Source organism: Apodemus sylvaticus, chromosome 10 (assembly GCF_947179515.1).
Source record: "Apodemus sylvaticus chromosome 10, mApoSyl1.1, whole genome shotgun sequence".
NCBI classification, from domain to species: domain Eukaryota; kingdom Metazoa; phylum Chordata; class Mammalia; order Rodentia; family Muridae; genus Apodemus; species Apodemus sylvaticus.
Window position 1 is genome coordinate 108072146 of NC_067481.1, and position 11547 is coordinate 108083692.

At 46.3% G+C, this 11547-nt stretch overlaps 1 protein-coding gene across 4 annotated transcripts in view; it reads left to right on the forward strand.

Moving 5' to 3' along the window:
- Positions 1-10193, forward strand: part of Mrtfb (myocardin related transcription factor B) — a 155888-nt gene extending 145695 nt beyond the window's left edge. For all 4 annotated transcript variants that reach the window (XM_052194600.1, XM_052194601.1, XM_052194597.1 and 1 more), the window contains 2 exons: positions 3405-3465; positions 6641-10193. In XM_052194600.1, coding sequence (XP_052050560.1) covers positions 3405-3465; positions 6641-7176 — 597 coding nt within the window. In that variant the 3' untranslated portion in view covers positions 7177-10193. The remainder of the gene's footprint in view (positions 1-3404; positions 3466-6640) is intronic.
- The last annotated feature ends 1354 nt before the right edge of the window (positions 10194-11547 follow it).

An 11547-nucleotide genomic window follows, 5' to 3' on the forward strand; every position in this document is an offset into this window, starting at 1 on the left:
AACACCACAATAAGTCTACACCAACAGACCCAGGCATTAAACAGTACAATAAGCGTCTACACCAACAGACCCTGGCCTTAAGCAGTACAGTAAGAGTCTACACCAACATACCCTGGCCTTAAACACTACAATAAGAGTCTACACCAACAGACCCTGGCCTTAAACACCACAATAAGAGTCTACACCAACAGACTCTGGCCTTAAACACCACAATAAGAGTCTACACCAATAGACTCTGGCCTTAAACAGTATAATTAGAGTCTACACCAACAGACCCTGGCCTTAAACACCACAATAAGAGTCTACACCAATAGACCCTGACCTTAAACAGTACAATTAGAGTCTATACCAACAGACCCTGGCTTTAAACACCACAATAAGAGTCTACACCAGCAGACCCTGGCCTTAAACACCACAATAAGAGTCTACACCAACAGACTCTGGCCTTAAACAGTACAATTAAAGTCTACACCAACAGACCCTGGCCTTAAACACCACAATAAGAGTCTACACCAACAGACTCTGGCCTTAAACAGTACAATTAGAGTCTACACCAACAGACCCTAGCCTTAAACAGTACAATAAGAGTCTACACCAACAGACCCTGACCTTAAACAGTACAATAAGTGTCTACACCAGCACATCCTGGCCTTAAACAGTATAATAAGTATCTACACCAGCTGATCCTGCCCTGCCCTTTGCCAGGCCATTTATTAGTGGGATCTCTTCCCCAGGTGGTCTTAGTGACAGTGAGAAGGCAGCCCATACCTTGGAGCCTCCCTCCAGTCCTGGCTGCCTGGATGATGTCTCCCACCAGGAGTCCTGGGTTCGGTTCATAGGTTGAGACTGCCAGTTCCACATCAGCACCTTTGAGTCCCACTGGGAAAGATTTGAGCTCCACAGAGACTGAGTGGGCCCTGCTGGGCTCCACCCTCCCAAGGGTAGCAGCTGTAAACTGTGGTCATCATATGGAAGCAGAGACTGTTCATCAGCACTTTGACAGAAAGCCCACACTCAGCAGAGAACAGCACAGCATGAGTTTTCCCTTTCAGCTACACTTCCCGGGGAGTCTTGCTGACAGTCAGGGTTTCTGGTAGAAAGGGATAGTCTCTATGACCTGCAAACCACAGGAATGAGCTGTGAGCTACTGATGAGAAAAACCAAGTCCTAAATTCTGTGTCCACAGCCCCACCTGAGCCCCAAGCCACAGAGGCTTGACGTAGATACATGGCAGCCTAGTGAAGACAAGACAAGCTGAGGCTGAGCTGGCTACCCTAGGAGCATTTCAAAGCTGAAATTAACCTGAACCAGCTGCTTGCTAAACCAGAGCCATTCACCTGAGAAAGCAACCCTCTCCTGCTTGGCATCCTCTCCTGACAGTCAGAAGGATGGAAGAGTCACTCGTGAGGTGAACCCCGAGCTGAGATATGGGTTCACCCTGTGTTTCTATCCTTTATAAATGTAAAGACACAGGATTTAAAAAAAAATACTAAATGGAAATTCTAAAATTAAGAAAAATACAGTACTTGAAAAACAATCATGCCAGGCAGTGGTACACACCTTTAACCCCAGCACTTGGGAGGCAGAGGCAGGTGGATCTGAGTTTGAAGACAACCTGCTTGCTCTACACAGTGAGCTCCAGAACAGCCAGGGAAAAACAAGAAACATTGTCTCTAAGAAAGGGGGGGAGGGGGGAGAGAGGAGAGAGAGAGAGAGAGAGACAAAATATTGTAGATGATCTGGTCTGAAAAGTTCACAGCCCGAATCATCCTGAGCTAGCCCATTCTATTATGTACATATGTGGCCCATATATACATATAATTGCTTCATGTCACTTTTTTTTTATTTTAAAAAAATTTAAATTTAAATTTTTTTTTTAATTTTAAGAAAGTGTGCGTGCGTGTGCACATGCACGTAGCTAGTGAATAAGTATACAGCAGTCACCAGTCACTAGGGAAATTGGGTAGAACCACATCTCCATCCCACAACCCATCTCAGTAGGTGCAATGGGGATGCAGAACACCTACTCTGGGGAACATAGGATAATATTGGGAAACAGTTTTCAAGATGTTAAGTGTGCATCCACTGTGGGACCCATTCGTTTTACTCTGAGGTACTTATCAAGAGAAAGGCACAGGGTATGGTTGTGCAGAGCTGTGCACAGATTTCCATAGCAGCTCTGTTAACAGTCTGAAAGTAGAAAGTCCACCAACAAGTGAGTCAGTGACTAAGCAAGCAGACATTCCCATACGTGGAATACTGACCAGCAATAAAAGGAATGAACTATCCCTAAGCTATATACCACAGCATGGTCCCGCTCAGAATAATGTTGCTGCGTAAGAGAATGGACCTCCCGTACCTTAACCCTCAAGAAGAACGTGTCTGAGGCACTGACAGAAACTCATCTCAGGACAGCGGGTCCTGGAGATAAGGGGCTCTTCAGTTTAGAAATGATGAGCTTGTTGATGGGTTTATACGCACAGACATTAGAGCATTAAACGCCATGGCCTGTGCTGTCTTAGTTAGGGTTCTGTTGCTGTGAATAGATACCATGACCACGGCAACTTTTATAAAGAAAAGCATGAGCTGGAGATGGCTTAGCGGGTAAGAGCACCGACTGTTCTTCTGAAAGTCCCAAGTTCAAATCCCAACAACCACATGGTGGCTCACAACCATGTGTAATGAGATCTGATGCCCTCTTCTGGTATGTCTGAAAATAGCTACAGTGTACTTACATACAATAAATAAATCTTTAAAAATTAGTTCTGAGGTTCAGTCCATTATCATCACGGCCAGAAGCAAGGCAGCAAATCCAGACATGGTGCTGGAGAGGAAGCCAAGAGCTCTCCATCTGGATCTCCAAGCAGTAGAAACACAGAATGAACTCCTGGGCCTGGCTTGAGCTTCTGAAATCCTAAAACCCACCCCTAGTAGCACAGCAACTCCAACAAAGCCACAGGTCCTAGACTTTACAAGTCCTATCACTCCCTGGGAACCAGTGGAGTTCATTCTCCTTCAACCCAGCACACACTGTGGTGTGTGACTCACGTGGTAAGTAAACCTCAAAGCTGGAAACCTGCACAGTGTCCTCATCTTTAGACAGATCAGTTCTTGATGAATGCAAACTAATTCAGACACTCTTAGAATAAAATATTAGAAATCTCCCAAAGTGTCATTCTGTGAAAGTTAGGCACATATGGAAGTCACAGAGCAGACTTCTTCCTCTGCTCTCAGTTGTCCCATCGTGCTGTGGTGTTTTGACTTTAATATCTTCATTTCCCAAGCGACTTGGCTTCTTCTAGACTGTCAGGTGTTAGAGTAAAGCCAAGGCTTGGCAGGGTCCTCAGTGAAGTGAAGGAGCTGCCCCTGCTGCAGGCGGCTAACTCTGTTCTCCTTGGCTGCAGGTGTCCAGTGTGCACAGTCAGCAGATGGACGACCTCTTCGACATCCTCATAAAGAGCGGAGGTAGGTCAAAGCCTGGACACAGGCCCAAAGGAAGCAGTGTCATACCACAGGCCTGGGACAGCCTTTCTCTAAAACTCAGTGTTGTCTTGGAAACTGAGAAACATCCAGTTCTAAACATGGGCAGTTCTAATCCAGCTCAAGCTAGGTCATTAACCACATAACAGAGGACAGGCCGCCCACCCTGCCCTTCGGTTCCACACTGAAGGGCGGCATGACGTCAGAGTCCAGAGCTGTCACCTGGAAAGGAAAGACTTCTCACACATCAAAGCAGGGCCAGTTCTGAACTCTGCTGATAACTGCAACATGTGTTCTGTGTACCAATCTCATGGGGTGAGAACTTTCCAGTAACTTAGCTGCACTCCCTCTGGTTGTTCTATTAAAAGTCAGAATATGTCTAAATATAAATCATCAAAGCTAGTTAGATTACTCAGTGGGTAAAGGTGCTTGTTGCCAAGCCTAATGACCTGGGTTTGATACCCATAATCCACATCATGGAGGAGAACGAACCCCACAAGCTGTTCTCTGAGCTCCACATACAGGCTGTGGTGGCATGTGCATACATAAGTAATAAACTATAGTTAAAAATAAAGCAAGCCATCAGTTTACAGTATGCTGTCTTTAAAGCAGACATAAGCCACACACGCGCACACACAGGCTGTCTCAGCTCATGTGTCTTTAAAAGTAAGCATAGGATCAGTTTTCCAGAAACCTCCTGGGGTGGCTGCAGCCCAGTGGCAGGGCGCTGTAATACAAGTGTCAAGTACCATCCTGGCATTACACATACACACGCATACACACACATATACACGTATGTGTGCACACACAAAAGTCAGATGATACCACAGTGAAGTCCTCTGGTGAAAGAAGTCTAGAGTTTGGAGTAGTAATTACTAATTCTCCATCTGTATTGAACACATCTGAGCAGATGCAGATGCCCTTAGCAGAGTCCATGCATAGAGAAGGGCACTGCCGTCTGCATGTGGGTCACATGACTAAGTGAAAGTCTGCTGTGAATTGTCACGTTCTTTTAAAATATGTTAAACTGAAGATTGGGAGTTAAAAAATAAATGTGTATTTAAAAATCAGGCATGCAATTTTTGTTCAGGCTGATAGAGATAAGGGTTTTTTCCCCAGTGATAATACTATAGAGCTGAAGAGATAGTTCTGTGGTTCAATGACTGCTCTTCCCAAGGATTCAGGTTCAATTCCCAGCACCCACATGGTGATTCACAACTATTTGTAACTCCAGTCCTAAGACAAATCTTGTGGCCTCTGTGAACACTGCACACACATAGTACAAAGACACACATGCAGACAAAATACCCAGATACAATGAGCTTTTAATTATGGTTCATTAATTCTTTCACCTAGTGTATTATCAGGAAAATGAGAAGGTATCTAACATAGTGGGTGCACACATTTAATCCCAGGACTCAAGAGGCAGAGACAGGCAGATCTCTCCAAGTTCCAAGCAGCATGGTCCAGATATTGAGTTCCAAATCAGCCAAGGCTACACATAACGAGAACTCATCTCAAAACAACAGTGGAGGAAATTATTAAAATTCACCTAAGTACTATTCAGCCATTAGAAACAATGAATTCATGAAATTCTTAGACAAATGGATGGATCTGGAGAACATCATACTAAGTGAGGTAGCCCAGTCTCAAAAGATCAATCATGGTATGCACTCACTGATAAGTGGATATTAGCCTAGAAACTTTGAATACCCAGGACATAATCCACAAATTAAATGATGTCCAAAAAGAATGGAGGAGTGGCCCCTGGTTCTGGAAAGACTCAGTACAAGAGTATAGGGGAATTCCAGAACAGGGAAGTAGGAAGGGGTGGATGGAAGAACAGGGGGACGGAAGAGGGCATATGGGACTTGCAGGGAGTGGGGACCCAGAAAAGGGGAAATCATATGAAATGTAAATAAAAAATATATCAATAAAAAAAAATTCACCTAAGTGATCCGGGCTGTGGTGCCGCATGCCTTTAGTCCCAGCACTCTGGGAGGCAGAGGCAGGCGGATTTCTGAGTTCGAGGACAGCCTGGTCTCCAGAGTGAGTTCCAGGACAGCCAGGGCTACACAGAGAAACCCTGTCTCGAAAAAACCAAATCCAAAAAAAACAAAAATAAATAAATAAATAAAATAAATAAATTCACCTAAGTGAGCACTAGTGTGTCCGAAGCAGAAGGTCTGTGGGTTTGCTGGCCGCCCTGTTAAGGAGTCAATGATCGATCACGTAGGGAAATGACTGCATGCATGTACCATGATCACGTAGGGAGATGACCGCATGCGTGTACCATAATCACGTAGGGAGATGACCACATGCGTGTACCATGATCACATAGGGAGATGACCGCATGCGTGTACCATGTAAGCCTAAGGACCTGAGTTGCGTTCCCCCAGAACCCACAAAAAAAAAATTAGATACAATAACATGTGCCTATAATCCTGGTGTTGGGAAGGAGAGGCTTGCTGGCCAGCCATTGGGGCTGGAGAGAGAAGCCCAGTCCAGAGATGAGCCCCACCCCAAACACAGGGCTAAAGACATTTGCATCTGTCTCTGGCTTCCACATAGAGAACTGCAAAAATTAAATAGACTGGGACTAGAGAGATGGTTCAACACATAAGAACACTTTCTGCTCCTTTAAAAGCAGTTTCTGCTCTTGCAGAGGGCTAGAATTTGGTTCTCACCACCCTTGTTGGATTCACAAGTACCCATAACTCTAGCTCAGGAGATCAGACATCCTCTACTGGACTTCATGGGGTCCTACACACAGGAGCACATTCATACACATGTATACATAGTAAAAATTAATTTTTAAGAATAAATTAAATAACAAGTTAGTACTTACTAAGCTATTTACCTAATTGTCCAAAGTTCAGATAACTCAGAACAAAACGTTAGAGCACCTTAAGGTGACCTACCTCACCTTAAGGAAGCATGACATCAGCCTTGAGTTATTGATAAGGTATGTTGTGTCTGTTTTGTAACTTTCAAGACTGTATTGACGAACTGGAGTACTGTCCAAGTAATGACTTTTTTTAAATTAAATTTTAAAAGAATTAGGGTATGCTGTTTCCACCTCTAAGCTGTAAGAAAGGATGACAGGATGGTCACTAATACAATGGCAGCAAATACTAACACCATCAATTTTCCTGCGCAGAGATTTCCTTCCCAATAAAAGAAGAGCCTTCTCCAATTTCCAAGATGAAACCAGTGACGGCCAGCATCACCACAATGCCAGTCAGCACGGTGGTATCTCGACCACCGCCCCAGGTCCAAATAGCACCACCTGTATCCTTAGAACCTGTGAACAGTTTATCTGCCAGCTTAGAGAACCAGCTAGAAGCCTTCTTGGATGGAACTTTGTCCTCAGCCAATGATATTGCCCCACTGCAGAGCAGCAGTGAAGACAGAGAGCCTTTCTCTCTGATCGAGGATCTCCAGAACGACTTACTGAGTCACTCTAGCATGCTGTACCAGTCTCACTCTCCCATGGAGACCTCGGAGGCCCAGTTGGTGTCAGGGACCCCCTGTCTATCTCTTGACCTGTCAGACTCCAACCTGGACAACATGGAGTGGCTAGACATCACCATGCCCACCACGTCCTCCGGGCTCACTCCACTGAGTGCCACTGCACCAAGCATGTTCTCTGCTGATTTTCTGGACCCACAGGACCTGCCACTGCCCTGGGACTAAGGTCACAGGTCTCTTGTTTCAGAGCTCATGAGATCTGGAAACATGAAAACAATCCTGAGAGGCCAGTGTTTAGAGCTGGAGTCATAGCTGCACTGTCGAAGTCAAAATACATTGTCACAGAAAAAAAGGAAGGCCACAGCCTGGAAGCCAAGTGTGACTCCACAGAGACAGTCGTACGCAGAGCCCTTGTGAAATGCCTTAGAGAAAGCCAAAGGTCAAGTTCCACCCACAGGAAGTGGCACTAGGCTCTGGCCATCAGCTACCATTTATCCTCTGTAGTCACCTCACGGCCCTAATAAGAGGCAAGCAGTTCCACTTGAAATACCAGGCCACCACGAGGGAGGGAGGTGAGGGGCCTCTGCACATGGGCTCCTTAAAATGGCCTAAGCCAGGTCAATAGCAAAGTCAGAGGCCTCTGGGCAGCCGACAGCTGCTTCCAGCCAGAGGCTCTAAGTCCCACTTTGAAATCCATGTGACTGTGTGATGTCATAGGTCATTTTGTGAGTTTGGGAATCAAAATGAACAACCTTTCACCATAAACACATCTACAAAATACTGTCATATGAGAGCTGAGTCCAGTTTCCAGACGTATCAATAGCACTGCAGCTTTCCCAGGGCCTCAGGCGAATGAGGTTGGTTTTCCTGTGATGTTAGACATTGGAATGTACTTTGACCTTGTGACCTCTACAATCTTTGGTAGAGCAAAAAGATGGCCATTGACTGGTCCTACTTTTAATGAGTCAGATATCTCTCGAGTACTGAGCCACGGTGTCTCCATCTTTGAAGACTTGCCGACAGACTCTCAGGTGACCATGACCATCTCAACCAAAAAAGGCTTCAGCATGAAATTCTTTTTCAACCTAATGAGTTAATGGAAGGTGTGGGCTGTCTCTAGGACAGTCCCATCATGAGCACAGGTTAGACCAACCCTGTCACCCGCTCCCTGGTTCTCATTGCATAGGCCTGTAACTCCCTGTTCTCAGTTATTCTCAAGTCTAAGCCTAAAAACTGGAGGTTTTGTTCCTTTTCTTACCCCTTGGTCCATAACAGAAAGGTTGTATTTGTCAAGTGATTTAAGAATTTTCTAACCTGCCAACTGCTACAGGATTTCTACAACTCTTGATCTAGTGATTTAGTTATTGACAAATTGTAAATAACCTACCACAGTATGGAATTTTTACTCAATGACAGCCCTCGTCCTATCCGCTTCCCACACACTTTAACCTGAGCCAGGTGGGCTTCCTACACCAACCCACACCCTCTCCATAACACCCAGGACGTATCCTTAATCATTTCTAAGGAGTTTTTGCCCCAAAGTGACCAGAATGGCCCCTTTTCCAGGCTTTAACCTCTGGTGAAGAGCACTCCTCACCTGGGGCTCGGCATTCTAGTGGGCAGCGGGCAGGGGCCACCGAGCCCAGGTCATCCTCTTGTCTAGAACTTGGTAGGTCATTCCTGGGAGGCGTCAGCATTCAGGTAGCTGGATACTGTCATCTGACCAAGCCTCCTGAGCGCTGTCACAGGGTGTCCTGCTGCACAGCTGCCTGTGTCCCAGCTCCAGCTGAGGGCCTGGGAAGGCGTGTCCCCGTGGGAACTCCAGCTCCAGGTTCTGGTAGAGAGCCTTAGTCCTCTCTCTCTCCAGCTTTGGGTGTCCAGTTAAAGTAGAATCGAGTATCAATGGCTTTCTGAAAGCCCATGATTACTACTAGTGTGTTTCCTTCTATAGAAAAGTTGTCAGTAGAGACAACATTCTAGTCCTTAAGTCCCTTGTATTGCTTAAGTTATTTTTGAAGCTTGCCACAGGAAGGATAATCTGCAAGCGCAGTGGGTACAGACGGGCCATCTAAGTTGCTCGTGTACCCGTCCCACCCATCAGGTACCACTTCTTACAAAGCCACTGGCTTCACCAGCAGCCAGCCCTCCACAGCATCCCCTGCCCTGCTCGCCTGGTTCGAGTATCCTGTAGGTGCATGAGACACCAGTGACATGAGAGCCACCTGCTAGGCCTCTCCCACATGTTCCAGGAGAGAGCGGGCATCTTTCCCCTTGGCTCACGTAAATGTGTCATGACCAAAGACTAATCTATAAAAGGCCTCTTGACCTCGCCCCAGCCCTCAGTGAGTGCACTGGAAACGGTGTGTGTCTGAAGATGAATTGGTTGTTTAAAGCTAGTTTCAGGCCAGCAAAATGATTTAGCAGGTGAAGCTGCCAACAAGCCGGAGAGGCTGAGCTCGAGCCCCAGAGCCCATGAGGCAGAAGGACAGAGCTGACTCCCTGAACGTTGTCCTGTGACCTCTGTATACAGAGACACCTGCAGATAGTGTACAGTTATTTCACAGCCATCAAAGCACAGGTGAGAGCACCCACTAAGTTCCCACTGTGCATGTACAGGGTACACGTGTAGTGGAGGCTTCTCTTTGTATCATGTTGCCAAGAAAATTTCTCTTAGAAGCCTGGAGTGTCACACTAATGTCCAACCCCAGGGTCACTCCTCTGCAGCGTCCCACAGCGAGGTGGATTGACTTGACTTTCTGAGGTACAGATTTCCAGTTGTCTTACTGTGCTGGGAGAAGTGGAAAGAGTTACATCTTGGCTTCTAGAAAGCTGATGTGGCTGTGACCTTGTACATTTCAGCCACGCCTCTGGGAAGCCTCTGAGGCTGAGGCAGCCCTCATTCAGGAACTTTTCACTCAAATATCATCTCTGTTCATTTCACACAGATAAGACTGACTTTCCTTTCAAAGCCCCATGATTCTTTGCTGTGCTAGGCATAGCCACATGCTATGCCTGCTCAGCAGAGTCTGGGAAGTGGGGCAGTGTTGTCACCCTGCACCCATGGTCAGCCGACACTGAGGTGTGGGTAAGAGGATCACCAGAGTGGACTGGAGCCTCCTGAGCCATTTTTCCAGGCAGCCAGGCTGTTCTCATAGAGACTGTAGTAGTCTTTGCAGGGACTGCTGAGGAAGCGTCAGGGCAGCCACTTTCCTGTCCACAGCAGACCTGGCTCAGGGAAGTCGCCAAGTCCCCCATCTTATCTACACCCTGAGCTGTTCCCACAGTGGCCAGTCTTAGAAGTTCTTTCTGGTAGAAGGCTGGGGACTCCATTACCACCAGGATTTGCAGAGAAAGCTGAGGTCTGTTGAATTCTGCCAGCAGATTAACCAGGTCAGGGCCAGCACAGTCAAACAGCCTCACTTGCCTCTGTCTGTCATACCGCAGAGCACACACAACACTGAGGATATTAAATACACCGGGACCCACTGCTGCAGAGGATCATTACCCCAGGCTATCCCAGCAAACTAGCTGGAAGGCCAGGTTTATCAGGGAACACTGCTCCTGCTTACACAGGTGTCTCGAGAGCATCGTCCTGAACGTCCAGCTAAGTGTAAGATTTCTCTCAAAACTGGAAAGTAGCAGTTCTGATATCGTCATTTTTGTTTCCTAGTTCAAACCTTCAAGCTCCTTTTCATTTAAACAGTCTCTGGGCTCTGTCTGTATCTGTCCAGTGACTGGGAGTGAACAGGCTGTTTTTCTCCACCGCTCACTCTGACAGTGCCCAAGGTGTTGCTGTGTCTTTTAGTTAAGGCCGACGATTCAGAAAGGTGCACATGTTTACAAGAAGCTTTTACCTCCACTCAGGCCCACTGCTCTGGGGAGTGGGGATGTCCCAGGCTTGTGACAGCAGCTTGGCAATCTCAGAGCTACTAGTGCTGTCTGGAATCATCAGACACTGGCAGTGAAAGGAAAGCTTTATGCCAACACCCAAGACAAACCTTTAGCAAGTGAACACTCACTGGAAAGCCGCCCAGTTGTCTTACCTCTACTTTCTGCTGTGAGGAACCCACCCACCCACCCACCGACGGGAGAGGAAGGTTTAGGAAAGGGTTTGGTATCCATCAAAAGTACTTGACCTCAAGAAACCAATAGTAATCCAAAATGCTTAAAGGAACCAAAGGCACCGCCAGGTATTTGCCAAAAACAGCCACTTTTAAAATTTGAGACTAATGTGATCTCAAGTCAGACCCCAAAAGGTTCCATTTAAGGTTATAATTTTCACAGAGATGTAGATATTCCTTACTTGTTTTCCTGTAAAATAGCATAGAGCTGTCTTGTTGATTTAAGAATAACATTCTTAGTAGTAACGCTGAATTGTTTTCGTTTGTCAAGGTTAGTTCTCTGTTGCTTACAGTGGACACGCAGGTGTTTCTCTTCTTTTCATCTTCACATAATGTCTTAGCATCTCACTTCCTGACAAGAAAGGAGAAAACACCAGTGGGCAGCACCATGCTTGTTGAAGCACTTGTTTAATCAAAAGAAAATCATGGCAATCGGGGGTCCATTCGTGTGTGGCCTTTATGTTGTTTTTAAAAG